Source organism: Lolium perenne, chromosome 6, assembly GCF_019359855.2.
Source record: "Lolium perenne isolate Kyuss_39 chromosome 6, Kyuss_2.0, whole genome shotgun sequence".
NCBI classification, from domain to species: Eukaryota; Viridiplantae; Streptophyta; class Magnoliopsida; order Poales; family Poaceae; genus Lolium; species Lolium perenne.
In genome coordinates this window covers 263,520,345-263,544,409 of record NC_067249.2, presented here as the reverse complement: position 1 = coordinate 263,544,409, position 24,065 = coordinate 263,520,345, and the positions used below count along the sequence as shown (strand labels likewise).

Below are 24,065 nucleotides of genomic sequence, written 5' to 3'. Positions count from 1 at the left end.
TTCTCCAAGTACGAGCCCAGCCGAGCGAGAGAAAAAAAAGCTCAAACCCTTCGTGCTCAGTTGCCGCCGCCAGCCATGGAGGTGCTGGCCGCCGGGATGACGAGGTACACAAGGGACGAGCTCGAGGCGCTCAGAGGCGCGCCGTCGTCGGAGGCGCAGGCGCTGCGGTGGGGCGAGGCGCTCGCCGCCCTCGCCGCCGCGGGCTTCTCCGGGGATTACGAAGGGCTCCTTGCCTCCGACGAGCCGGCGAGCAGGAGGGGGAGGCGGGCGTCCGGGGGCGGGAGGAAGGCTGCGGCGCCGCAGTTCTCCGGTACGGCTCTCGTCCTCCTCCTGGCCGGTCGGCCCTCCAGCTTTCTAGGTCTAGTTGTTCAGTTACTGATTGGTACTCTTGTTTTTTGTTGTGATGTTGTAGAGGCGACAGAGATGGGAGCGTGGAGGAATGGGGATTCCGGGGCTCATCAGGCGATTGGGGAGCCGTTCGATCAGTGTGGAGGTGTGGAGTACGATGAAGATGACAGTGATGATGATTATGACGGCATTCTGAAGCCTGCGTTTGCGGTTGATGGGGAGCCTGATTTCGAGTCCGGCGAGCCGCTAGATGGTTTTGAGTATCTCCGGCGTGTCAGGTATGCTTTGCTCATTGTTCTGGGTTGATTGGTTGGGTCTACAAGGTCCTCAAACTGTGCGTGTATGCGCATTTCATGTTGTCATTATGTGGTGAATGTTTATGCCGACTGAGCTGCTGATAACTGTTTGAAGCATATAATTGCCTGATTTCACCGTTGAATAGGTTACTGGTATCATTGATGTGCTTTCATGGTTTTGTCTCGTAATTTTGGTGGTCACTGAATAGCTTTGCTTTCTTTTGGTACTATTTAAATATCTGCTGCAAGAATCAAAATCATTATCATAATTTGTATAGGAATTCTGTTGGATAAAGTTTACTTGCTCCATGGAAGCTCTAGCTCTCATGAACCGTAGTCTTGTCCCGGAACTACTGTGAAAATCTTTGTAATCTAAGTTATAAGAAGAATAATTTGCAGTCCTGGTTGCCTTTTTGCAAGTCTTGTTCCAAAATTCACTATTGCCTAAAACTAGTAAACACTACAATTGTAATACATATGTTTTTTCCCACCTCTTAGTCTATTTTGCCACCAAGGATTTTATTTCATTGCTATCAACTTTTTAGCAACTCTTCTCACTGAAGCTTTGAGCAGAAACAACCTAGGCTTAAGAAAATAGAATGATATTATTTTCTCTTCACTGACTGCATAGATGTATGAACAATATAAATAATATTGATAACAAAGGGTGTCTTTCAAAAAGTGACAACTGTGCCTATGCAGCCAAACTATTGTTTGAAGTTAGTGTTTATGCATGCAGTGGTTTTTCATATATTTTATGGGGATCCATATTCTGTGAGTTGTTATAGTAATACTCAAAGCTGAGACGTTTGAAGTGCAAACTTTGTAATATTAGTCACCAGATCAATATGTAAGAGCTTACATTTGGTGCTTGAGCAATATAATAGCACATAGGAAAAAAAATCGGCAGGTTCCCATTTCATTTCTCCTTTCCTCAGGCCATGAATTTTGGGATCCTTTCACTCTCAAATGACTCACCTGTATCCAATATCTCAACTATATGTTGTGATCTTATTTGGATGTCATCTCATCATATTTGCTTTTGTTCTTCCAATACTTCTGTTCTGCTGATCCAGTTCTATTGCATAATGTTGTATCTGCATATCTCAGAGTATCTATATGGCCTACACATAATAGAAAACTGCTTCCTCTGCCAAATAGAGAAAATTAGATGTGAGGGCTATCGCTGATTTCCACTTGCAAAATATCTGTCTGTCTGGGATTGCTGGCACCACAAAAATTGAATGTTATTCTTCTGTTGGTAAACATTTGGCCACCTGTATTTTTGATGCAAAACCATTATTGCTTTAATGATTATCCTATTGAATATGTTTTACAGGTGGGAAGCTAACCAAATTCCTAGAGTGAAGGTGGCCAAGATAGATTTGGGTGCAGCTAGAAAGGAGCAAACACCTTATATGCCAGAAATTCCTGACATACCGAAGTGTTCACCTGATTTGTGTGCATCAAAGGAGTGGGAGGACTCGTTTATAACATATTTTTCAGAGACAAGGCTGGTAAGCTATGCCATTTAAACCTACTAGCATGCCTAACGACATAATAACTTTGTTCATTTTTGTATTTATCGACATGAAGGCAACACTCTGTGTGTCTCTTCACTGCTATTTGAAGTAAAATAATATAATTGTAGTTACATAGCTAATTTGATGCATGAACAATTTGGAATATTTCTTTTTGTCAAGCTCTCAAATCTTAATGGCACAGGCCCCAAACGTTTCAGATCTCAATGGGTACCCTTCTACTATGCTAACTAGCAGTAGAGTTTTTTTTAAAGCACTACCAGTAGAGTTTTAGGGATGTTAGATTGTAGGTAGCAAAATCCTTCACAGCGATGTTTTAGCATGGAGTGTAAGTATTCCCATTTGCATAATTGGTTGATAAGCATGAAGTTGAGATAGTCATCTTGGTGTTGACGTTAGCAGCACTGTGCACTGTCACCTGTTAACATTTCTAAATTCAGAATGCTTCCATGCCTTGCAAGTTAAAAAATGGAGAACTGCATGGTCAACTACCTTACTACATTACCTTTTGCACGCACAATAGTGTGTTGAGCGTCTTTTGGAAGACTTTAGCTTGAAGTCAGTGCAATTAGAGTAACTTTTCGTGATAATCTCTTTTGCCATTATCTGCCTGTTGATAATCATGTCTGCTGTAATGACGCATGCATACTCTTCTCTGCAGACTTTCTCAGAGCTTGACAGCTCCGACGGACCATCTGTATCGGGAGCGCCAAAGAACTCTTTAAAACCTGGTAGCAGCCCCGAGATGCAGATTGACCCGACACTGACGATGATTCGCAACATGGACGCAGTTTCAAGGGCTACAACACTGCGAAACTACACTGATATGATCCAAAGCTTTGATACACTATCAAGGAATGACTGCCTGTGGCTGTTTGCACTGTGTGTTGCTGTTCAGCCACCCTTGGACGCAGAGACATGTGCCTCGCTGAGGTCGCTTTTGCGCAAGTGCGCAACCATCCTCGCGGACAAGACAGATATGGATGATGAAGTTGTAATGCTGAACATACTCATGTCCATCTCAGGCAGGTACTTTGGGCAGTACGAGAAGTGAGATAGGGCTAGAGAAATAGATAGGGCTAGATAATTGCATCATCTTGTTTGTGAGTTGGAATCAACTAACAGAAGTTGTAAATGACACTCGCTACACTTGTCTTCGTGGATCTTTTTGCTGATGAGGCATCATATACATCTTCCGAAGACTGTTTAGAATGCCGAGTCTGTGTAAACCAACGTTTCGTGAGAGCTGTATGCCTCTATTGGCTGATGTTGTGAAGTGCTTTAAGTTGTGTGTTCAATTTTTTTTTGAAGATATAATGCACCTTGCTTCTTTGCCAACCTCATATTAGAGAAATTGGGGTGCATATTGCTTGGGAAGTTCGTTGCTGCTTGGTTTAGAGGTTTTGCAGGCATACAATTTTTTAGGGGTTTTACAGTTTTACAGATTCTTTTTTAGAGGATTTACAAGCATACCTTTATTTGAGGGATTTACAGGCATACCTAGAGATATTCATCTTTGGGGTTCCGTCTTAAAAGCACTGTCCCCTGTTAAAATTCCTAAATCCAGAAATCTTCCAAGCCTTGTAAGTTAAAATGGTGGACAACATGTTCAACATCCTTCCTACTCTGCCTATGATACTCACAAAGCTGCCGGTTGAGTATCTTTGTCTACTCTGTTAATGAATAAATACTCGTAACTGCAGGGATTCTTCGAGCTTGACAACTCTGACGGACCATCTGCATCTGGAGGGCTGCAGACTGCCCAACACTAACGATGGCTCATGTAGGCAGATTTTAGTGGTGAGAGTAAAGGTGAGGGAAATTGTATGTAAAACTGTTAATAAAGATGGAAATCGTCTACGAAAGTTTAGACAAATGTTACTGGTCAGTGACCACCCTGTGAGAATAGCTATCTAGGGAGATCTGTTTTAGCAATAATTACTCCAACTAGGCAACTAGGTCCAGATTACATATCCTGTTACTCAAAACTGCAAGCAAGATGCGAATATTGACATGTCTAAGCTGGGATTAGCTCTTCGTCCATGCATGATTAGTGTTCCAAGTAACCACAAAAATTATGTACATAGCGTCCCTAGTTAACTCGAAGAATGTACAACGAAACACACGAGCCAGGGGCATTCCATGACTCGTGTTTCCCCTTGTTTCCTGCCAGAATGAGGGAGATCTCGAGACAATGGCTAAGCACCCTGGTTGAATTGAATGCGCGGCTGGAAATTGGATTTGAAAGGAAACCATGAAAAGAACACGATTGCCGCAAAGATAATGACATCCATCCCCACATTGTAAACCAAGAGATCTTGCGGAAAGCCCCACAGCCCAAGGGTTTTTAAACCAGACGCTTCCATATGATGGCCAGCTGCCATGAGAAACAAAATAAGTTAGGAGGCGTGCGACAGAATTTGCTAACGCTGAAACCACCGGCTTGCGACATCACCATTCAATATTTTTGCGAACTACCTGAGCACTGGGTCCAATTTGAGTAGGATCACTTATCTATGGTTCATAACTGGAAAAAATGCACTCAAAAGCTAAACGCAACTTCTAGACCACCACCAGCAGCAGGTTCACGGCAAGCCTGGGCACCAAGATAAGTTCCATCAGCAGGGTGCCTGATTTTTCCTGGGCACTCTCCACAGCCACCAAGGTTCTTTGATTCAACTGCAAGTGTAAAGACACAAACATAAGCACCATAAACCCTCGAATATTATCAACAAATACTACTTTTTTTTTTTAGATTATCAACAAATACTACTAGTAAAACTTCTATAATTCAACACACCTGAATCAATCTTAACACATGAAGCACACAGCAGACCAAATCCATCAAGATTCAGCTCCGCAAAGAAGTATTTGGGAACAAGATCAACACAGTTCTTGGCACCTTTACGCCGAGCAAGGAAATTTGCATGCAACCACATACCACAGCAGACAAAGGAATGAACGTCCACTGCTTTAACCAGCTCATGCTCATCCCCCTACAAAACTAACAACCATAAGACGGCGGTACAAAGATGGATATATTAATTAATAAGCAGGATACAAGTTAGATTATTACTACTACCGATGGTATCATTAAGATATAATTTCAGTGCAGCCTTCCTCTGCTGTTCTCGAAACTAAAATAACATTTTAAGTACCATTGGCTGAAATTTCAGAACATGCCTATACATGCGATAAAGTGCCACCTACGTGAGAAAGAATTTACGTCTTGAGCTTAACGAGATTGTACGATTCACAATGATCTAGTTTGCTCAGATGTGACTCATTTCCAGCAAAAGACATCGGCACATTAACTTCTAAGCATATAGTAGTAGTAAAGAAAGGTAAATCTGAAAAATCATCCACATGTGATGATATAGATGCTGAATGGCACTATGCACTATTTAGAAATTTAAGTAGATGAAAACCTGATTCATGCTGTTGTATTGTTCCAAAGCCACACGTGCACATGCTGGAGCCTCCCAAAGCTCATCTTGCTTAGCTTTTGTCCTGGAAGAGCATGATCGATCATACTTAAGTTCCTCCCTGGAAGAGCAGAGATGCCAACATCATGCACATTTCTTGATTTCACATGCTCATCAAACAATTTAAGAAATAATACTGAATCCATCACATTGAAGAGAGGCTGATAGAAGGGAGTAGGAGTATTCGGCGTTTCAAAGATCAAAACTTAAAAGGTGATAAGTTTGATCATTTGGTCAGCATGGCAGTAAAATCGCTCTGCCCCAAATTCACACAAGGAAGACAGATGCTACTCGAACTGAATCAAGTCAGTATCTTCTTCCAGAAAAATAAATCACTTGAGTATTCATCGATCAAGTACAAAGCACAAAGCAGTCAGGCACACATTACAGGGAGACAGGGACGAAGCTAGAAAACAAATCTAATGGTGTCAGCCTTTGTATCACTGGTGTCATTCTTACGGATAAACAATAATTAGTGCAAAATTAGTGAATGATTTTTCACATTCCATTGGTGTCAGCTGACACCAGTACACCACTACCGTACATATAGCTCCGTCCCTGCAGGGAGATAAAGTAAGGAACTGATTGCGTTGCGGGGCTGGAGAAATAGTAAGAGAGATACCGTTCCTCGTAGCGCGCAGGGACGCGGCGGCTGCGGAGCACGTACGCGGTGGTAGGCGGCCAACCGGCGCGAATGGAGCTCTCATCACGCTTGGGCGGAGGAGCCGGGGCCTTGGCGCGGGGCGCCGGAGGAGGGGCCACGCTCACATCCGTCGGGCCCTGATCGCTGTAAGCTGGAAGGGAGCGCGAGCGCTTGGGAGGAGGAGGCGCCGGGGCCACGTCCTCCGGATCCCGTTCGCCGCAAAGGAGCCGGCGCTTGGTTCGGCGTGCCGGAGGAGGCGCCGCCTCGGTCATGGACCGCCCGAGGGGTGTGGATCTCCGGGATCCCCTGGTGGCGCGCTTGCCATGGAGGCCCGTCATCTCGACGCCTTCCGGGACGAAGACGACGGCTGCCTGGCTGCGACGGTGCAGCCGTACCTTTTACCTGACTAAACTAGAGTTCGTTTTTATTTACCTAAATATTCTACTAGGTTTATCTTCCTGCTATTTTGAAACTTAAGATTCATTCCACTTAGGGTTTAAGTTTTTCTCTGGCTCTTCTCCCAGAACTGCCTCTATCCCTCTTTGTGTGAGGTTGAAGCCACTAACCTCTCTGTGTATTTCAAAAAGATTATGACTAGAGATAATCTTATTAGAGCTAGAGGAATCCCAAAACCTATGAACCTGCTGCTATCCAATCTTATTAGAGATAATCTTATTAGAAATAGTCTTGTGTTTAACAAGGTTACTTGGATCAATTTGAAACAGGTTTAGCGCCTGGTTTACTTTCTTCTTCGGAATTGGAAAAAACCTTTCAAGATACTAGAAAATGGAAAAAAGAGGCTCAATTCATGGACCTGCTGCTATCCGATTTGAAAGCTCCACTCTGCCTCCATGTGGGGTGAGATGCCCCACCTTTGACTGGATATCCTCCTGGAACTCGAGCTATGAAGGAAGGGCAAACCTCTTGGACAACCCTGGTGATTCACACAACATCCATGTGGTGATGTAATCTTCAGGAAGAGGCGCAAAAAAGAAACGGTGCCTCCCGAGAGTCGTCCGTGAAGGAGAATTCAGATGGGAAGCTGAAGGATGTCCCGTTCTTTCATGTTTTGGGCACTTTGAGTTGTAGTTTTAAGTAAACTTGTACTTAGTTTCGTTTAAACCTTTGATACTGCTGCTGTTTCGGGGTTGCTGGTATTTCGGGAACAGCTGGGATGGTAGCTATTTCTCCGGTGATCTTTGAAAAACAGGCAGATTAGTTTGGTAATTTCGGTTTTCCTTTTTAGCAACTTTGAACTTCTGTAAAATTTGGCTTATTTTCTATGAAATGAAGCCAGGGAGTGATCCCTGTTGATCTAAAAATATTCTAGGTTTACTTAAAGTTAAAATTGTAAGTTTAACAAAAATATAATAGTCTATCCTTCCATGAAACATGTCTTAACTTTGTCTAACAGAGGGAGTGAAAATATGAACATTCACTATAAGAAATACGTAAAATATGAAAATGTACTTAATAACCATTGTAATACAATACTCTCCAATCCATAATAATGGTCATGATTTTAATTTATTTTTAGTTAAATTTGAACTAAAACCAAAACACTTATTATGGATTTCGGTCAAACTTTAGAAATTTTTATTTTGACTAAATCCAAATGCGAGGTAATTGTAAATATAGGGAGTACTCCCTCCATACCGATTTATTAGGCCACAACTACTTCGAGAAAAAACGGTTTATTAGGCCACTAGTACTTCGAGAAAAACTTGATCCATTTTTTTTCTCGAAGCATATGGTGACCTAATAATGGTTATTTTGAGGAAATATCGAAAAACAGTGTGGGGTAAAGTAGAAACCGGTTTAAAGGTATGAGAAGTGTTGCGGCATAATGTGAAGGCTTTAGATCGAGATGGTTCAATTGTATTGAGCCTCCTAGTTCTTCTACCTGCAGTCTCCACCGAATTCGTGTGTATGTGATGGAAGTTGACACTTATACATCTAACACAAGCCACAGGCTGTCTCCCTTTCTGGTGATTGGGTCCATGGACATGGCCCTTGACATGGATTGATCTCCATCAGTAGACATCCCCTCCACATTCGGCTGAATATGTTGAGACTGGGCACCATGATATACACCAGCAAAAGGATGAATGATTTTTTCTGGGCACACTCCACATGCACCAAAGTTCTTTGATTCAACTGCAAGTGTGAAGACATGAATCAGCAGGAGCCCCCCTCCCCCAAAAAAATGAAATCGTCTACTACAAGTGAAAAGCTTCAGTTAATGAACAAACCGGAATCAATCTTGACACATGAAGCACAATGCAGACCAAATGCATTAAGTTCCAGCTCAGCGCCTGGGAAGTTTGGACCTTCTTCTTTCCAGACTTCAGCGCGGGGAGGCCCTCCAATCTCGCTGACCTCCGGACCATGCGGTGTAGGACTTTTGAAGAGACTACAATCGTCGCCGCCATCACCTGGAATATCTGGAAGAGAAGAAACGCCAAGACTTTCAATGGCGTGAATGAAGACCTAAGTCTTGTCTCCCATAGGTGCATTGAGGATATTAGGTTGTGGGCGCATCGCTGTACTACCTCCTCCCCCTCCCTCACTCTTAATAATTGGTGTAATGGGTTCGAACCCCCTTGAAGCTCTCCTCCCCCCCTCTCTCTCGCTTCCCTCTAAAATATTGTAAGGATCCCATGTACTCTTGTTGTTCTTGATCAATGTTCAGGCTGGCGTAAGCCCGCCGTAGACCCGGTCAAAAAAAAAAAAAAAGTTCCAGCTCAGCAAAGAAGTACTTGGGAGCAAGATCAACACAGGTGCTGGCACCTTTAGGCCTAGCAAGGAAATTTGCATGCAACCACCCACCACACCAGATAAAGGAATGGACGCCCACTGCTTTAACCAGCTCATGCTCCTCCCCCTACAAAACTAACAAATATCAACAGGCGGTCCAAATATGCATATATGAATTAATAAGCAGGATAGAGTTAGAAAGTTGGAATTTCACTATGAACTATCAAATTTAGCCCGTGGAATGCCTCATTTCACACTATGTAATCTGTAAACTTAGAAACTATATCATTCTCCTTTGTGGGTATATCTGCTTGCATGCCCACATACCTTTTCAAATCAAATGAGCTCTGTCGCCGTGCCACTTTTCAACAAATAAGCCTAAATCTAACACGACCTTGGCTGTGGGAATTTGCAGCTTGGTCCTACTAACAACAACAGTATCCAGTGTAAAGACTAAAGTTGGAATCATCTACTACATATAGATTATTACGACTACTGATGCTATCGTTTTGATATCATCTCAGTGCAGGCTTCCTCTGATGTTCTCATAGCTAAAATAACATTACCATCCGGTTGAAATTTCAGAACTTGTCCAGACATGCAATGAAATACCACGTGTGGGAGAAAGAAGCTATGTCTCAAGCTTAATGATATTGTACAATTCAGAACTATCTAGTTTGTTCAGACGTGACTCATTTTCTGCAGCTGAGACCGGCACATTAACTTTTGAGCCATGTAAAGAAAGGTAAATCTGAAAAATCGTCCAGATCTGGTGATATAGATGCTGAATGACTACCCATCCACTAAGCGGCACTATGAACTATATACAAATTTAAGTAGATCAAAACCTGATTCATGCTGTTGTAGTGTTCCAAAGCCATACGTGCACATGCTGGGGCCCCCAAGGCTCCTCTCGCTTAAGTTTTTTTCCTGGAAGAGCATGGCCGATCATGCTTAAGTTCGTCCCTGGAAGAGCAGAATTAATATTCAATGCTATTGTCAACATAATGCACATTTCTTGATTACGCATGTCCATCAAACAATTCAGAAATAATACTTAATGCTATTGTCACACTGAAGAGAAGCTGATAGAATGAAATATTTGTTTTGGTCCTTTGAAAGATCGAAACTCAAAAGGTGATAAGTTGCATCAGATAACAATTTTGGACCTCAGCTACTGTTACTAGTGAGAGACTGTGCCTCATATATTTCTTAACAGAAGCACTGAAGAGAAGACGCTGAGGACATTAAATTGTGTCATATAAACATAAGATATCAAGCACATTAAATTAAACCCCACGATGAAATATGGAGATATGAAAATAAAACTAGAGGAATGCAAGAGCTCCATGGTAAGCCTATGAGAAGAGGGGTTAGGATCAAATCAAACCGGGATTCAAGGAGTAAATACCATAGAAATCAACCAGATTTGGTTCCCTCAATTGAGTTTCCCCTTGTTGCAGTTTTAAGGAAAATGTTCTAACCGTGTGGATGTATGCAGAAACAAAAAAAAAAACTGCAGTTTTTATAAGCACAGATAGAGTGCTATACTGTATCATCAATATGCTGGTGATAGATGTTGTCTTTTATCTATATATACTTTGCGTCATAGTAATCAAGATCAATCTGACCAAAATTCAGACATGGAAGCCGGAAGCTACTGAAGCGACGCAAAACCGCGGCGATAATTATTAATCGGCGACGATTGGATTCGATGGAATAGACTCGGTATTCATCAATCAGATGAAAAGCTTGCAGCACACATGAGAAAGATTATGGAGTATACCGCTTCTCGTGGCGCGCGGGGATGTAGGGCTCGCGGCCGCTGGTATCGGGGACGTGGCGGTTGCGGAGCACGTACGCGGTGCGGACGTACGCGGTGTCGCGCTTGGGCGGAGGATCCGGGGCCTCGGCGGCGGCGCGGTGTGCAGGAGGCGGCGCCGCGGCTGCATCCTCCGAGTCCCGTTTGCCGTAAGGTGGAGAAGGAGATCGCGCAACCCTCGAGGCGGGAGCGGGGGCCTCGCGCTCGCGCGGACGAACCGTGCCATTGGTGCGCCTAGTCCTCCGGCGTTCCGGCGGAGGTGCCACCGCCTCGTCGGGACAGGAAAGCTCAAGGCGGCGCTTGGATCTCGGCCGGATCGCAGGCTTGTCGTCCATCTCGACGACGCCCTCGATCGGCTTCCCGTGTTGAACACTTGTATTATTCTGTCACGTCCATCGGTCCATGTAACGTTATATATGGAGGTACTTAACCGACTTAGTCTAGCGATACTACCGGATCGCACGCACGTAGTACGTGCTGCTCTCGTGTTCCTCCCTTTCTCCATGACCGACACCGGTTCCTCTTCAACTCCGGCCGGCCGCCATGCGCGCCCAACCCCCTCAGGCTTTATTCGTTGCCAGAGTTTTTGTGTATTTTAAGGAGTGTTTTGAGAGATGTTTTGGGTGAAAACAGTAACCACCTACACACTAACCTAAACACTACCCAAAACACTACCATCCAAAACACTTGTCAAAACACTTGTTTGGAATACTAGTTTTACAAACTAGTGTTTTCAAGTGTATTTAACACAAATAGATATAAAGACAATCTTTTTTGACAGTTTATACTAGATGTGTATCATAAATAAAAATCAAATATTTGTAGCCCAGTAGCTCACATCGATAATACAAAAACATGAGTACCTGAATGTATCATCGCTTTAACACAAAACTGGATTTGATCATGCTTGCTGAAACCTTTTTTCCCCCTCGTCCTCGGGTCGCTCCCCCCGCGGGCGGCTCCAGGGCGCCCCAACCCTAGTCCCCGTCGACCCTCCCCCTCCGCCCTTCCCCCGTCGCCGCCGCCGGCGGGAGCCGCCGGGCAAAGCCCGGGCGGTGCGGCGGCGGTGGCCCCTCCTCTACCCGGCGCGCTCCTTCTCCGGGCGGGGGCGGCGGGTCGGCGGCGGTGCTCCCTAGTTCTTCTGCGTTCCGGCGGCGGCGCGGCTCTCGGGCGGCGCGGTGCTGGGTGGCCTGATGGCGGCGGCGCGGCCACTTGGCGGCGCGACGACATGGAAGCTGCCGGCGGCGCGCTCCTGGCCCGGATCTGGGCCCTTTGGGCCCCATCTGGGCCTGGGCGGGCTAGGTACGGCTCCCTGTGTTTGTCTCCGGCGAGCGACGGAGCGGCCTGTGCTGCGGGGGTCTGGACGGCGGCGCGCTGACTGCAGCGTGGCCATGGGAGCTTCACGAGCCTGCAGGGCTCGGCCGGGCCAGTAGGGGCCTGGTTTGCTCCTCGAGCCACGTCCGGTCGGTTACCGCAGGCGGCGGTGGAGGTTGTGCCCTCCCGCGTTGTCGCTGTTCAGCCGCTTCCTAGCCCTGCTTGTCTCTTCTCGTTTCGGTCGGTCGTCGTTGCTTGTCCACGGTGAGACGGCGGTAGTGACTCCAAGACCGTGGTGGCGCAAGCTGGTGGGTGGTGAGGTGGGCGGAGCGCGATGGAGCGTCCGGGGTCGTGGTTCTTTGGGGGGTGGGAGAAATCCCTGTCGGAGTTCCGACACCAACGCGGGGACGTCTGCGGGCGCCGCCATTCCTTCTTGGAGGGCGTTGGGTTCCCCCCTCCCCACACCCCTCCCGCATACCGGGGGAAACCCTAGGATTTGTCCGGGCAGCAGCGTCGTCATCGTCGCATCCCTTCTTGAAGGTGTTGCTTTGGTATGCGGCGCTTCGGAGGGCTAAGTTTGTGGTGGGAATTCTCCGGAGGGCGCAACGGTGGCGGATCATTAGCGTTTTCGTCGAGCCGACTTGGTCGACTTTGCTTTCTTTTTTCTTCTTCTTTTGTTTCTCTTGGGCTTTGGTGTGCTGCTTGCCCCAGCGTTGATCTCGATCTTGTATCGGTTGGTTGGTTGCTATATTAATATAGCGGGGCGAAAGCCTATTTCGAGGAGGATTTGATCATGCTTCTACAAGCATCAGTACATAAATGTATGCATTTCAGCCATAAGATCATCTCTGTCGATGGAGTGTCGACATCTCTTGATCTCACAAGCACATTGTTGTGGCATACATCAGGGCAGCGGAACAATTGGCTCATAAAATCCATAGTACTGGTAAACAATGTGCATAAGTTCGTGATGCAATATGTAAACATCCGCCACCAAAAACGGCCATAAAGAGCTACTAAGGAGCATATCATGTCCCAGACGACAACCAACTTCTTAGCTAACTTAACCACTTGCACCAAGAAGCTGCATAAGAGATAGAAGAAGAGACAATATCAGATTGTGGAACACTTGCACTTGCACCATGTCTAGTTGCTAATCACTAGTTAACAGAGCTAAAGGATACTTTTGGGTTGTAGGAAATCTGAGAAAAATCTTGCTACTAGCAGACACACTACTTCAAGCTCAAGAGTAAATATAGTTTTAAACTACTAGTAGTAAGATTTGATAGCGAGGATCGAAGTATTTAAAATGATATGATCACTACCAGCACTCGATCAGTTTCTGAATACTACTTCAATGTCAGTAAATATATATATGCATTGGTAAATTAGAAAAAATCCATGTATATTGGTAAGACTTTGTTCAAACAAAACAATATCATAATTTATTCAAGGGCTGGGTCACTACGAGCAATCAATAAGTTTCTAATACTACTTCAAATATCAGCAAATAACATTGGTAAATTAGAAAATATCTGTGAATATTGGTAAGACTTAGTTCAAACCAAACAATCTCATTATTTCATTTGGAGGGCTCGGTCACTACAAGCCCTCGACCAGTTTCTGAATACTACTTCAATATCAGCAAGTATATAAGCATTCATAAATCAGAAAATATATACTACATGCATACTGATCGGATATTGTTCAAACAAAAGCCTCATTACTTAGATTGGAAATATTGGTCACTACAAGTACTGATCATTGCCCTAACAAAAAACTGTATATACAGATGTAACATGAGGGCCATGAATTTATACTAACTAGTTACATAACAGTTAAATGAAAAAAATTCCTCACAACTTGGGTCCGCATTCAAGCTACACAACTACAAAGAGTGACAAAGGTCCTAAACTACTACTAGTAGACTGCAACCATCATTACAAGGCAATACTACAACCAAATATTAACTAGCAGAGATACCACATAACGTTCAAGATTTCTAATAGCAGCAATTTTGTACTTCTACAAGAAATTCATGCGAATCGAACATCAAGAATCAAGAAACCAAACAGATCTCACATGAAGAACCCTTTACCTAACATCAATAACCAGATCCCTCATGCAGTACACCAGTATCAGGGTACCATGATATATTAGTTTATATAAAAAAGACAAGACATATTTTGAGCTTGAAATTTTAGAAAACATACCTCATGCTAACTTGGCTATCTGCACAAGGAGCCATGTCATGGCGGTGCCATCTTTATCATCAACAAGGTTGAGAAATATTTCACGATTGTCGGCAATCTTGAAGACATCAAATGCAGGGATTTTAATAGAACCTGTCATACCATCCAATGTCTTTAGTGCATCCATGCATCTGGTAATAGAGAACTTCTGTAGAGGTTGTTCTTGAGTGACTTTTTTTTTCACCCACTTGTACCATCCTCTCTATCACTTGCACAATTCCATCGGAATTCCTCTTCTTAGGACTCCTCTTTGGTATCTTTGCAAGCTAGTTCCTTGCAGCAGCAACCCTTCTTCCTTTCACTTCTTGGTGTTCCACCTGAGCCATACTCTGAGCACTTGGAGCTGGATCCATAACTTCGTGTTCATCTTCACTTTCTCTCTCAGCTATATCAGTGTCGGTATCTCCTTGCGTCATTACTTATTACTTGCGTCAGATCCTCCCTTGATGTAGTTGAGGTTGAAGTGAAGTTAAAATTGTCTTCAGCGATGCTCCCTACAAAAAGAGCCAGCAAAGCAGTTAGATGGTTAGTACAATGGATGACAATATGTTCCCTGCAAGCATAGTACATATATTACCTTCATAAAGTTGTCCAAGTGACTCATAGAGAGGAAAGCTTTCGTTTGAATCTCTTGATTCTTGTACCAAATGACTGCAAGAGTTAAAAAAATATGTGACTACAACAGTTGAATAATAATGACTGCAAAAGTTTAGTTTAATGGGTCAAAATTGAAGGCTTACAATTTCCAAATTTTCCCAAAGATGGGGCTCAGCCTGTAGCTTGAATTGGCTTTCATCTCACCCAACACCACTTTGCATTCTAACTTCCTTTAGCATCCTATAGTCCCTCTTTAAATCTTTCTCCTTATATCATGTATTGTGACTTCTCCATTTTGAGATATGGGTGTCGAGAGAGGAAAAGATTCACCATTGCATTCCACGTTTCACTACTCCACCCATTTTATCCTCTATAGAATTATGTGAATCATGTTGATGCAAAAGTGGATCTATTTTAATAAAATATTCCTGTAACATAATGTACTATATGTCCCGGTTTAGAGGCATAGCCAATTACACAGATACCACACATCCACGCTTGCTTTTGATCAACCCGTTCATTACACATGCTTTTTGTACCTAACATTTTTTTTACTTGCAGGGAATATGTTCAATATGAATCATATTAGTGTGTTGCGAAATACTAAGATCCTTATTTATTTTATTTGTAATTACAATAAATTCAGTATGATAAACTTTTTATATATTTTATGCCAAAGATACTTTTAGTCATAAAATTGTTTTGGTACAAAAATCATCAAAATCCAGGATAGATAAATGTGGAATGTCATAAAGAACACATTCTTCCATGAATTAATCTATGCCACTTGTTGTACTACAACATGTTTATGTATAGTGCTATTCATAGTATACTTAGCTTATGTTTAAAAATAGATACTTAGCTATCTTGGTGGGGTGCTTTAGAGGAAACCAGTCCAACAAAATACCATGATAGAGGTTCTAGAGTACAAGGTTGTACGGTGGGATGTCAGTGATCAACCGAGATTGGTAGAGTCTCTAAGGTGTCACCGTGTCAGCAAAGTGGTTTGTCCTCCAAGTCCCTCATCGCTTTATCTCGATTGCAGTGCATGTTTCTTGGTTCTTTCTTGTCAACTCTGCCTAACCTACTCATATTACTTCTAACTTTTGAACTAAGTCAAAAATTTGACCAACCTTATATATAGAAATGTGTACCAACATATATATGATATAAAACTCGTGGACTATGAAACTACATTCCAAGAAGGATATATATTGACACTAATTTAGAGTAATAAATGTTGCTATCTTTTTCTATAAAAATAGTCAAACTTTAGAAGGTTTGACATAAGACAAAAAAAACATAAATACATTTGTTCGCGAAAGACAGAGACATAACTGACCACTGCTTTAACCAGGTCATGTGACTCCTTTAAAATTCACAAAATGGAAGGGCAGTTCAAGGGTTATTGTGAAAAAAGTAAGCAAAGGTTAACATTCCTACTTCCCCCACTGGTGCTCAAACTTCAACATTGTTTCACATTCTTCTGTGTGTTAATTTTATTGCATTATCCTTCATACCTTACTTTCAATTTACGTGACCTAGTTGCGAGAAAAAATTACAAATTTGGAATACGACAGTTATTACGAAAAACCCTTCACAAAATGAGCTACCTCCTCTGAGGTTCTAACAACTTCTAGGGTAAATGAGATATGTCATGACCTTAAGCATGGCATAATTTGTCGGAACGAGCCTATATTGTGCACATGCGTAGGATTTGGAGTGGGAAGCAATGTTGGCTTTATGAGTTTTCTTTTCCTAGTCCCGAAAAAACCATTTTTCCATTTCCCAGCTACAATCAGGGCAATCTTCAATTGTGCGATATATATGCACAAAAATAGAAGACTACTTCTATACAATGGTTCACATATCTGTTGATGGCGCTAGATTTTATGGAAATTCATGGTATATTCTACGATGTCTTGTCGATTTCGCTGGAAGCGGGCTAGATTTGAACTAGCGCCATCTTTCACTTGTTCTGGATTTTTTGGAAAAAATATTTTTAGGTCAACAACATGTTGTTTTATTTCCACTCCGTTGATCCCTCCGGTGCGCCCCTCGACGTCCATTCTTGCGAAAGATCATTCAAGGCGAGTACCAATTTGAGCGCAGCTCACTCAAGAAAAATCAGAAAATCGAAAACCTTTGCGAGGCGTCATTTTATGTGACCTAGTTGTGAGGCAAAATTACAAACTTGGAATATAAAAATTTCACAAAATGAACTACCTCGCACGAGGTTCTACACCTTTTAGGGCAAATGAATTAGGTCATGATGTTAAACATGCATAGTTTACCAGAACTAGCCCATATTGTGCACATGTGTGAGCCATGGAACGAGAAGCAATGCTGTCTTTATGCGTTTTCCTTTCCTAACAAACGAAAACTCATCTTTTTATTTTCCCGTCACCGAAATGGTTTTTTTTTTTGAAATGGCTACAAGCAGAATAATTTGCAATTGTACGAAATCTATGTCCAAAAATAGAATAACACTCCTATACGACAGTTCACATACATGATGCGCGCTAGCTTTCTGGAAATTCATGGTATTTTACATAGTATCCTTCGATTTGGCCGGAAGCTGGACAATTTGTACAGATCTAGTGACACCGTTTCAATGATCAGATTGGGACAGTACTCTGTCCATGATGATCTCGATCATGACGAGATGGCCAGGAAGACGTTAGACGAGAAGATGGCTTATGAGGTGAAGAATTTCGCTTGATACCGCAGGGATTGGGAATCTGCATGAAGTCAAACATTGTGGTTCCTTTGAACACGTGACGGCATTGAGTTCCATGATATTTACATACTGCACACCTGGACGCAGCCCACCCAATAGAACAGCGTCCACTCCCGACACCTTGCAGATATTTTCCATCAAGCTCACAGGAATAGATGGTGGCCTTGGATGGCCGTTGTCTGCGACTCCGTCGGGGATCACAGCTGCCATTCTCTTCTACTGTGATAGGGACCGTCTTGTGCTGTTGTATATACAGACGTGGTCAACTTTGAAATTGAACTAAAACTAAAGATACAACAGTCTCAAGATAAAGATTGATCACTGAAGGGCATGATTGTCTCCAAGTATTTGGTCATGATGTATCTACTGTTTTGCTGCACGAGTTATGTGTGCAGGTTGTTAGAAGAATAACCTAGGTAATCATCTTCGGTGTCCGGGTTGTCAAAGGTGCCAAATGGCCTTTTAAATATCCAAGGGCAATGATAACCGAGTCACTTTTGTTACTTCTCTCGCACCGGGGAAATTTCCATGGTTGATTCAAAAGATGGAGCAATGCTGAAAGGCGGCGGTGGATACCTACATCTTCAAAGCAATGTTATTTCTGTAGAAGATCAAGGAAGGTTGGATGTTGACATATATAAAATCCTACTCCAAATCTGGTGTTATTGCTGCATGAGGTTATCTCAGTTTCCAGGTGGTGTCATGGCACTAGGATGTTCGGTTTAAACTTGCCGCTCCAGATATCCATGTGGGTTATTGGAGTTTGTTATCAGTTAAGTCAGCTATATGAGTGGTGTGTATTATGAACTATAAATTTCAGCTAGAAAAATCGGTTTCGAGTAGTTGGTACTAGTCTTGCTGTGTAATATTATATATAAACGTTGAACCTGCACCTTATAATCCATAAAATTGTAGCATGAAATTCGATAGAAATAAAGAAAAAAAACAGAGGTACGATTAGTCTTTGGCAATAAATTTTGTGCTGGGTATGTTTGTCTACTTTGATGTGGTCGATCTATGGGTGAAACCTAACAACGTCTCACGCTTGGGTGGAGGAACTAGGGCCTTGGCGACATGCCTGAGGAGGATCTGTGGTCGCATCCTCCGAGTCCCGGTCGCCATATGGGGGTGAAGATGACAGCACAACCCTTGCAGTTGGAATGGAATGCTCATGCTTCGGCGCATGAACATGGTCCTTGGGTTGGTGTCCATGAGGAGGCACAGCGGAACGGATGACTCCCGCTTGCGTGGAGGAAATGGACACCAGGTGCCAACACTTCAAACATTCAGAAATTGAATGAAATCTGTAGACCACCAGGAGCATGCCGGACGGTTCGAGTTTGGGCACCGTGATACCTACCACCAGCAGGATGCATCATCTTTTCAGAGCACAGTGTACAACCACCAATATTTTTGGGATCGCCTACAAGAGTAAAATCAGTGATGTAAACATGAAAAAGACCCCGCAAAATGATGAAGATATATTTCTGTGAACAAAAAGTGAAGCTTGTATTATGGAACACACCTTGGTCAAGCTTAACGCACGAAACACAAGAATGACCACCGCTCCTGCTTTCTATTTCAGCAAAGAAGTACTTGGGGACAAGATCGACACAATTGGTAGCTCCTTTACGCTTAGCAAGAAAATTTGCATGAAACCAGATACCATTGAAGACAAAGGCATTGCTGCTCACTGCTTTAACCAGCTCGTACTGATCCCCCTAACAAAATGACAAACATAAGAGGGTGAATCAATGAGTCGCTAGACACTTGGTAGTGCATTATGAAGTATTAGAGTTAGTCTTCCGAATCAACAAACCGAGAAGGGCAGTAAAGGGTGCAGTGAAGTTCCATGGAACTCCGAAGGAAGGTATATATGGCCATAACCTTACCATGGAAAACAGGCAAAAGGATAGGAAAAAAAAACTAGGCAGGTTAAGAGACTTGACATTAGGTCAGCGTCGGACCAAGACCAAACCAGACCGTGACAGTATTATCAAGGGCTAAACGCGTAGTCTACATGAATAGTTGAATACCTCATACAAAAGATGTACGCAGCATATATAGCATACGCAATGAAGAAGCAATCGAGACCGCATGCTAGTTACTCTATAATCACTCACACTCCCGTGTCTTGCATTCTATGTTTACAAACTTAAAGGACAAGTGAACAAACCTGATTCATGCTGTTGTAGTATTCCAAACCCACACGTGCGCACATTGGAGTTTGCCACGTTGGACCACGCCTACGTTCCTCCCTGAACATCTTGTCGCAGCCGGGGGTGGGCGTGGGCGTCGTCTTCGGCTTGGGGCTGCTGGTGTCCGGGACGAGGCGGTTGCGGAGCGCGTACGCGGTGCGAGGCAGAGTGACGCGACCACACCCGAAGGTCTTGGGCGGATGAGCCGGAGGAGGAGCCACGGTCACGTCCCCGGGGTCCCGATCGCCGTGAGGGGGCGAAGGTGGGCTCGCAACCCTCGCAGCGGGGACGGGGCCATCGCGGTTGCGCGGAGGAACTGGACCCTCGGCGCGGCGGCGCGCAGGAGGAACGGAGCACTTGCGCGGAGGAGCCGGACCCTCGGCGTGCCTGGCCCGGCGTGCCGGAGGCGCCGCCGCCTCGGGCTGGGACCGCTCGAGGCGCTTGGATCTCCGGGGTTCGCTGGTGGCGCGCTTGCCGTGGAGGCCAGTCATCTCGACGCCTTCCCGGCGATGCAACGACGGTGCGACCGTATAGAGAGAACTCAGCGCTAGAGTTTGGAACGGACTGGTTTGCTTACATCCTGTTAGAAGTAGGATAGCTTTGATATTAAGCTCACTAGGCAGTTATTAAGATTAGCTTAAGTCCTAAGCTAAGTAGGCAGTTAGTTTTGTCCAAACGCTGTAATACCGAAGAGGTGCCTTTGTAACCGCCTTATTGGCGTGCTCTGGTGGGTATATACCCCCAACAATCATCAATGAAACATCACTTGATTCTCTCAATCATTAGTTCCTAAAACGTTATCACGCACTTTGCTCTCCAAAGAGCGGCAGGCCAAGAAAAGTACTGGTTGTCGGCGAAACGGGCGTTGCAGGCACAAACTCCCTCGCGTCCCGCGGCGGAGGCCGCAGCAGGGAGGCGCCCGAGGTCGCGGCTCCTGCAACGCCGTGGCTAGCACTCCTCGGCGCGCAACTCCGGCAAAACGGCCGGCGCGCACGCGACTGGGACGGTGGCGGTTACTTTCGCGCGGCGAAGGGGACGACGGCCAACAGCCGGCTCTCCGTGTGACAACGGCCCTCGACCGACTCCTCGCGTTGGACGCAGAGACGGCGTCGAACGGAGCGCACCACACGGTTGCGCCACCGGTGCGGGCGCACCCGGCAGCCTTCGGCTCGGCCCTCACCGGCGTGGCGGAGCGCGCGGCCCCGCCTCTCGTCCTGACTCCTACCGGCGCGGAGGCAACTCCAATTGATGCCCACAGCCAGCCTGCGGCTCCGCGGCGGAGCTACAGACCCTGACGAGCGGTGCGACCACCGCAGCCGCGGCCGGGCCACGACAGGAGGCACGGCGGCGCCCGAGCCCACGGCTCCCAGCAGCGCTGCGCCTCTTCGGGAGCCGGCTCAACCGGCGGCGTCCTCCGGCTTACACGAACCTACAACGATCATGGACTCTGTATGAAGCTATCAGCAAAAGAATCGATTGATTCATGCACACAGCAATGGAGGAAAACGACGGAACCTTATCCCTTCGGTTATTTTTTTTAATTTGACACTCTAGCTTCATAGCATTTACGTATTAGTTCATGCTTTCTCTGTTTGACTCTCAGGCTGAAACGTACTATGCAAATTAGTCGTTAAATTTCTGCCTATAATACATATAAGTTCTCAGACTTATGAGACTTTACAACGTAGAGCTCGCCTTATAACTCTGTACTTATTATGGAGATTAATCTCATTTATTTAGTTGATTTTTCTTACAACCCTCTGGCTAAATGTAAAAGTCTGTCCAAGCTTAAGCTATTAGACTAGCAATATGTGGCCCTCAGGTCATATATTGCATATTCATTAAATAATTTTGCATTTAGATGTACAAACAAGGCAATGCTATAGCAAAATAATATTTTGCCTATATTCAAGATCTTTTTCATGTGGATTTTGAGACATACTCAATGTGTTTTCCTTCACTAGCATTCTCCATAACATGGTATTTTGGTCTAATAAAATTATTTTGCAATTCAAATCATTTTTTTTCTTGCAAAATTCTCATTGAAAATACGTGATGATATTGCCAATAAAATATGTGAATATCCTTAAAAAATATATATTATGAATCACAAGGTAATGGCATGGACTGCAAAAATTGCATATCTTCCATTACCGAGAGATCTACCCCATAAATATGGAGTTTGATATAGACACACACATATATGGCATAAAAGCATCAGCTTAATATTCAAATAATTCCTCTAGAGCATATTTGTTGTTTAACAAAATAAATTTTACTATCATAGTAAAAAAAAATGATGCATGATTATTGCATGCTTCTACTATGTTGGTAAGATGTGGAATCATTAATCATTGGACATGGATGCAATGTCTATCAAGACAATCCATGATAAATAGAAATTTCTCATAAACTATCAAAAGTTCTACATCATGTGGTGATAATTATATTCACCATGAACAACCAATGTCAATAGTATATATAATGTAACATCACCCATCACTTTGGGAATAAAGTTCAAATCATTGATAGAAGTATCATTTAATGTATCAACATTTAAATGTCTACCAATGGTCATTAACAACTTGACCATTAATATATCACAGTAAATGAGTATCATGATCATCTCTTGGACATGCCTAGCATTTATATTAGTGGAGATCACTAAACTCACATTACATGAGAGAAATTGGATACATATCGATTTCTCCATAAATCTCCAGCAAGGAGATATATGATGCATAAACACAATGTTAATAGTTTCTCAAACACTTTTGAGTACTTCTAGTACATTGTAGTTTTTTTTTCCTAGTGTCTACAAAATCAACTCGAAGTTGATTGTTTGTGATATAAAAATCTGATTCAAACCTCAAAATCACTTTACCTATTCTTTTGTTGATAATGCAATAAATTATCATATTTATTTCAGGGTAATAACACATCTTATCTTCTTATGAAGACTCATGTGAAACACCCTACGGGTGATATACCAATACCTGAAATTCATATTAGTACTCAAAATACTAAAAATCTCAATGGTCACAAAAAGGACCATGAGAAATCAATGTAAAGTGGATGTAAAATGACAAAACAAATCACAGTAGACATGGTAAAAGGGATAAGATAACTACCAAGTTTATCAAAAATGTTATTGTATGAATCATTGTACATATAAGTGTTCCCTACCATCTTGGTGAATCATACTACAGATTCATTAAGTAATGTGAGTGTAATGGGATAATTTGAAAGCTCACTTTGATAAACATAGAAAATTACCTGCATGCGGATTGGACTTATAATCTTCATCAGAAAGATAACATAACTCCACTCCGGTAGGAGATATACTCCTTCACAATATCAATTTTCTTGTGGAATAAAATTCCCAATAATATTTGGGACTTCGTTTTGTGTCATGACTATCCCAATATGTCATTTAGCCAATAATCATACTAGTAAATGTGGTATGATGTCCATTGATATCATGTTTCTCATACATGACATTTCAATGTATGAACTAAATTCATACTAAACTCTGTTGAGTACAAACTATTTTTTTTTTCAGATTTTGATGAATCTAAGATTTTTCATAATCGCCTTGATCACCCACTATAGGGATAATGCGAAAAATTAGTGAAATTTTATTGGTCACAATTTACAAGTTGCAAAATTCTCAAATCATTAGATTTTATGAGCACCTAATGTGCCATGAGAATTTTTTTTGTAAGTCTCTCACACTCCACTCAAATTACTTGAATTTATTCAAGAAGATACTTGTTGACTATTCAACAACTATCTGGGTCATATAAGTATTTCATGGTATTGATAGACACATCTAATGGATGGTCTTACATGGGTCTTTAATCTCCACAAATCCATGATTTTACTAAATTAATTGCTCAAATTATCAAATTAAGAGCAAAATATTATATATATTGGTTAAACCAATACTAATATTGTTTTCACGAACATTCATGATTTTACTAGGTACCTGCGTGTACATACCCAGAATAGTGCAACTAAATTCTTTGTCAAAAGAATCGAACTAATTAAATGACCACTACAACAAAATTTT

At 43.1% G+C, this 24,065-nt stretch overlaps 4 protein-coding genes and 1 long non-coding RNA gene across 6 annotated transcripts; 1 reads left to right on the top strand and 4 right to left on the bottom strand.

Moving 5' to 3' along the window:
- Positions 1-27: 27 nt before the first annotated feature.
- LOC127305432 (uncharacterized) lies at positions 28-3,483 on the top strand. Its single transcript, XM_051335849.2, has 4 exons — positions 28-310; positions 413-626; positions 1,984-2,161; positions 2,847-3,483. The coding sequence occupies exons 1-4, from the start codon at positions 76-78 to the stop codon at positions 3,237-3,239; spliced, it is 1,020 nt and encodes a 339-aa protein (XP_051191809.1). The 5' UTR covers positions 28-75; the 3' UTR covers positions 3,240-3,483.
- A 628-nt stretch (positions 3,484-4,111) lies between these two features.
- On the bottom strand, positions 4,112-6,698 carry LOC127305435 (uncharacterized). Of its 2 annotated transcripts, XR_011746239.1 has the most exons (5): positions 6,291-6,698; positions 5,614-5,732; positions 4,986-5,181; positions 4,664-4,864; positions 4,112-4,562 (listed from the first exon to the last, which is right to left on the bottom strand). XR_011746239.1 is itself a non-coding variant. In XM_051335853.2 (4 exons), exons 1-4 carry the CDS (start codon positions 6,649-6,651, stop codon positions 4,728-4,730), a joined length of 810 nt encoding a protein of 269 aa, XP_051191813.1. In that variant the 5' UTR covers positions 6,652-6,697; the 3' UTR covers positions 4,112-4,727. The 2 variants fall into 2 exon arrangements, 1 of the variants encoding a protein (XP_051191813.1); XM_051335853.2 differs by having other exon boundaries at positions 4,112-4,864; positions 5,614-5,731; positions 6,293-6,697.
- A 2,234-nt stretch (positions 6,699-8,932) lies between these two features.
- LOC127305436 (uncharacterized) lies at positions 8,933-11,289 on the bottom strand. The gene is made up of 3 exons (XM_051335854.2): positions 10,857-11,289; positions 9,919-10,036; positions 8,933-9,197 (listed from the first exon to the last, which is right to left on the bottom strand). Exons 1-2 carry the CDS (start codon positions 11,225-11,227, stop codon positions 9,988-9,990), a joined length of 420 nt encoding a protein of 139 aa, XP_051191814.1. The 5' UTR covers positions 11,228-11,289; the 3' UTR covers positions 8,933-9,197; positions 9,919-9,987.
- Positions 11,290-14,424: 3,135 nt separating this feature from the next.
- Positions 14,425-15,827, bottom strand: LOC139832215 (uncharacterized). The gene is made up of 3 exons (XR_011746919.1): positions 15,199-15,827; positions 15,036-15,109; positions 14,425-14,952 (listed from the first exon to the last, which is right to left on the bottom strand). It is a non-coding gene; the product is annotated as an uncharacterized lncRNA (long non-coding RNA).
- A 2,727-nt stretch (positions 15,828-18,554) lies between these two features.
- Positions 18,555-20,499, bottom strand: LOC127305434 (uncharacterized). The gene is made up of 3 exons (XM_051335851.2): positions 19,972-20,499; positions 19,321-19,516; positions 18,555-19,218 (listed from the first exon to the last, which is right to left on the bottom strand). The coding sequence occupies exons 1-3, from the start codon at positions 20,482-20,484 to the stop codon at positions 19,082-19,084; spliced, it is 846 nt and encodes a 281-aa protein (XP_051191811.1). The 5' UTR covers positions 20,485-20,499; the 3' UTR covers positions 18,555-19,081.
- Positions 20,500-24,065: the final 3,566 nt, after the last annotated feature.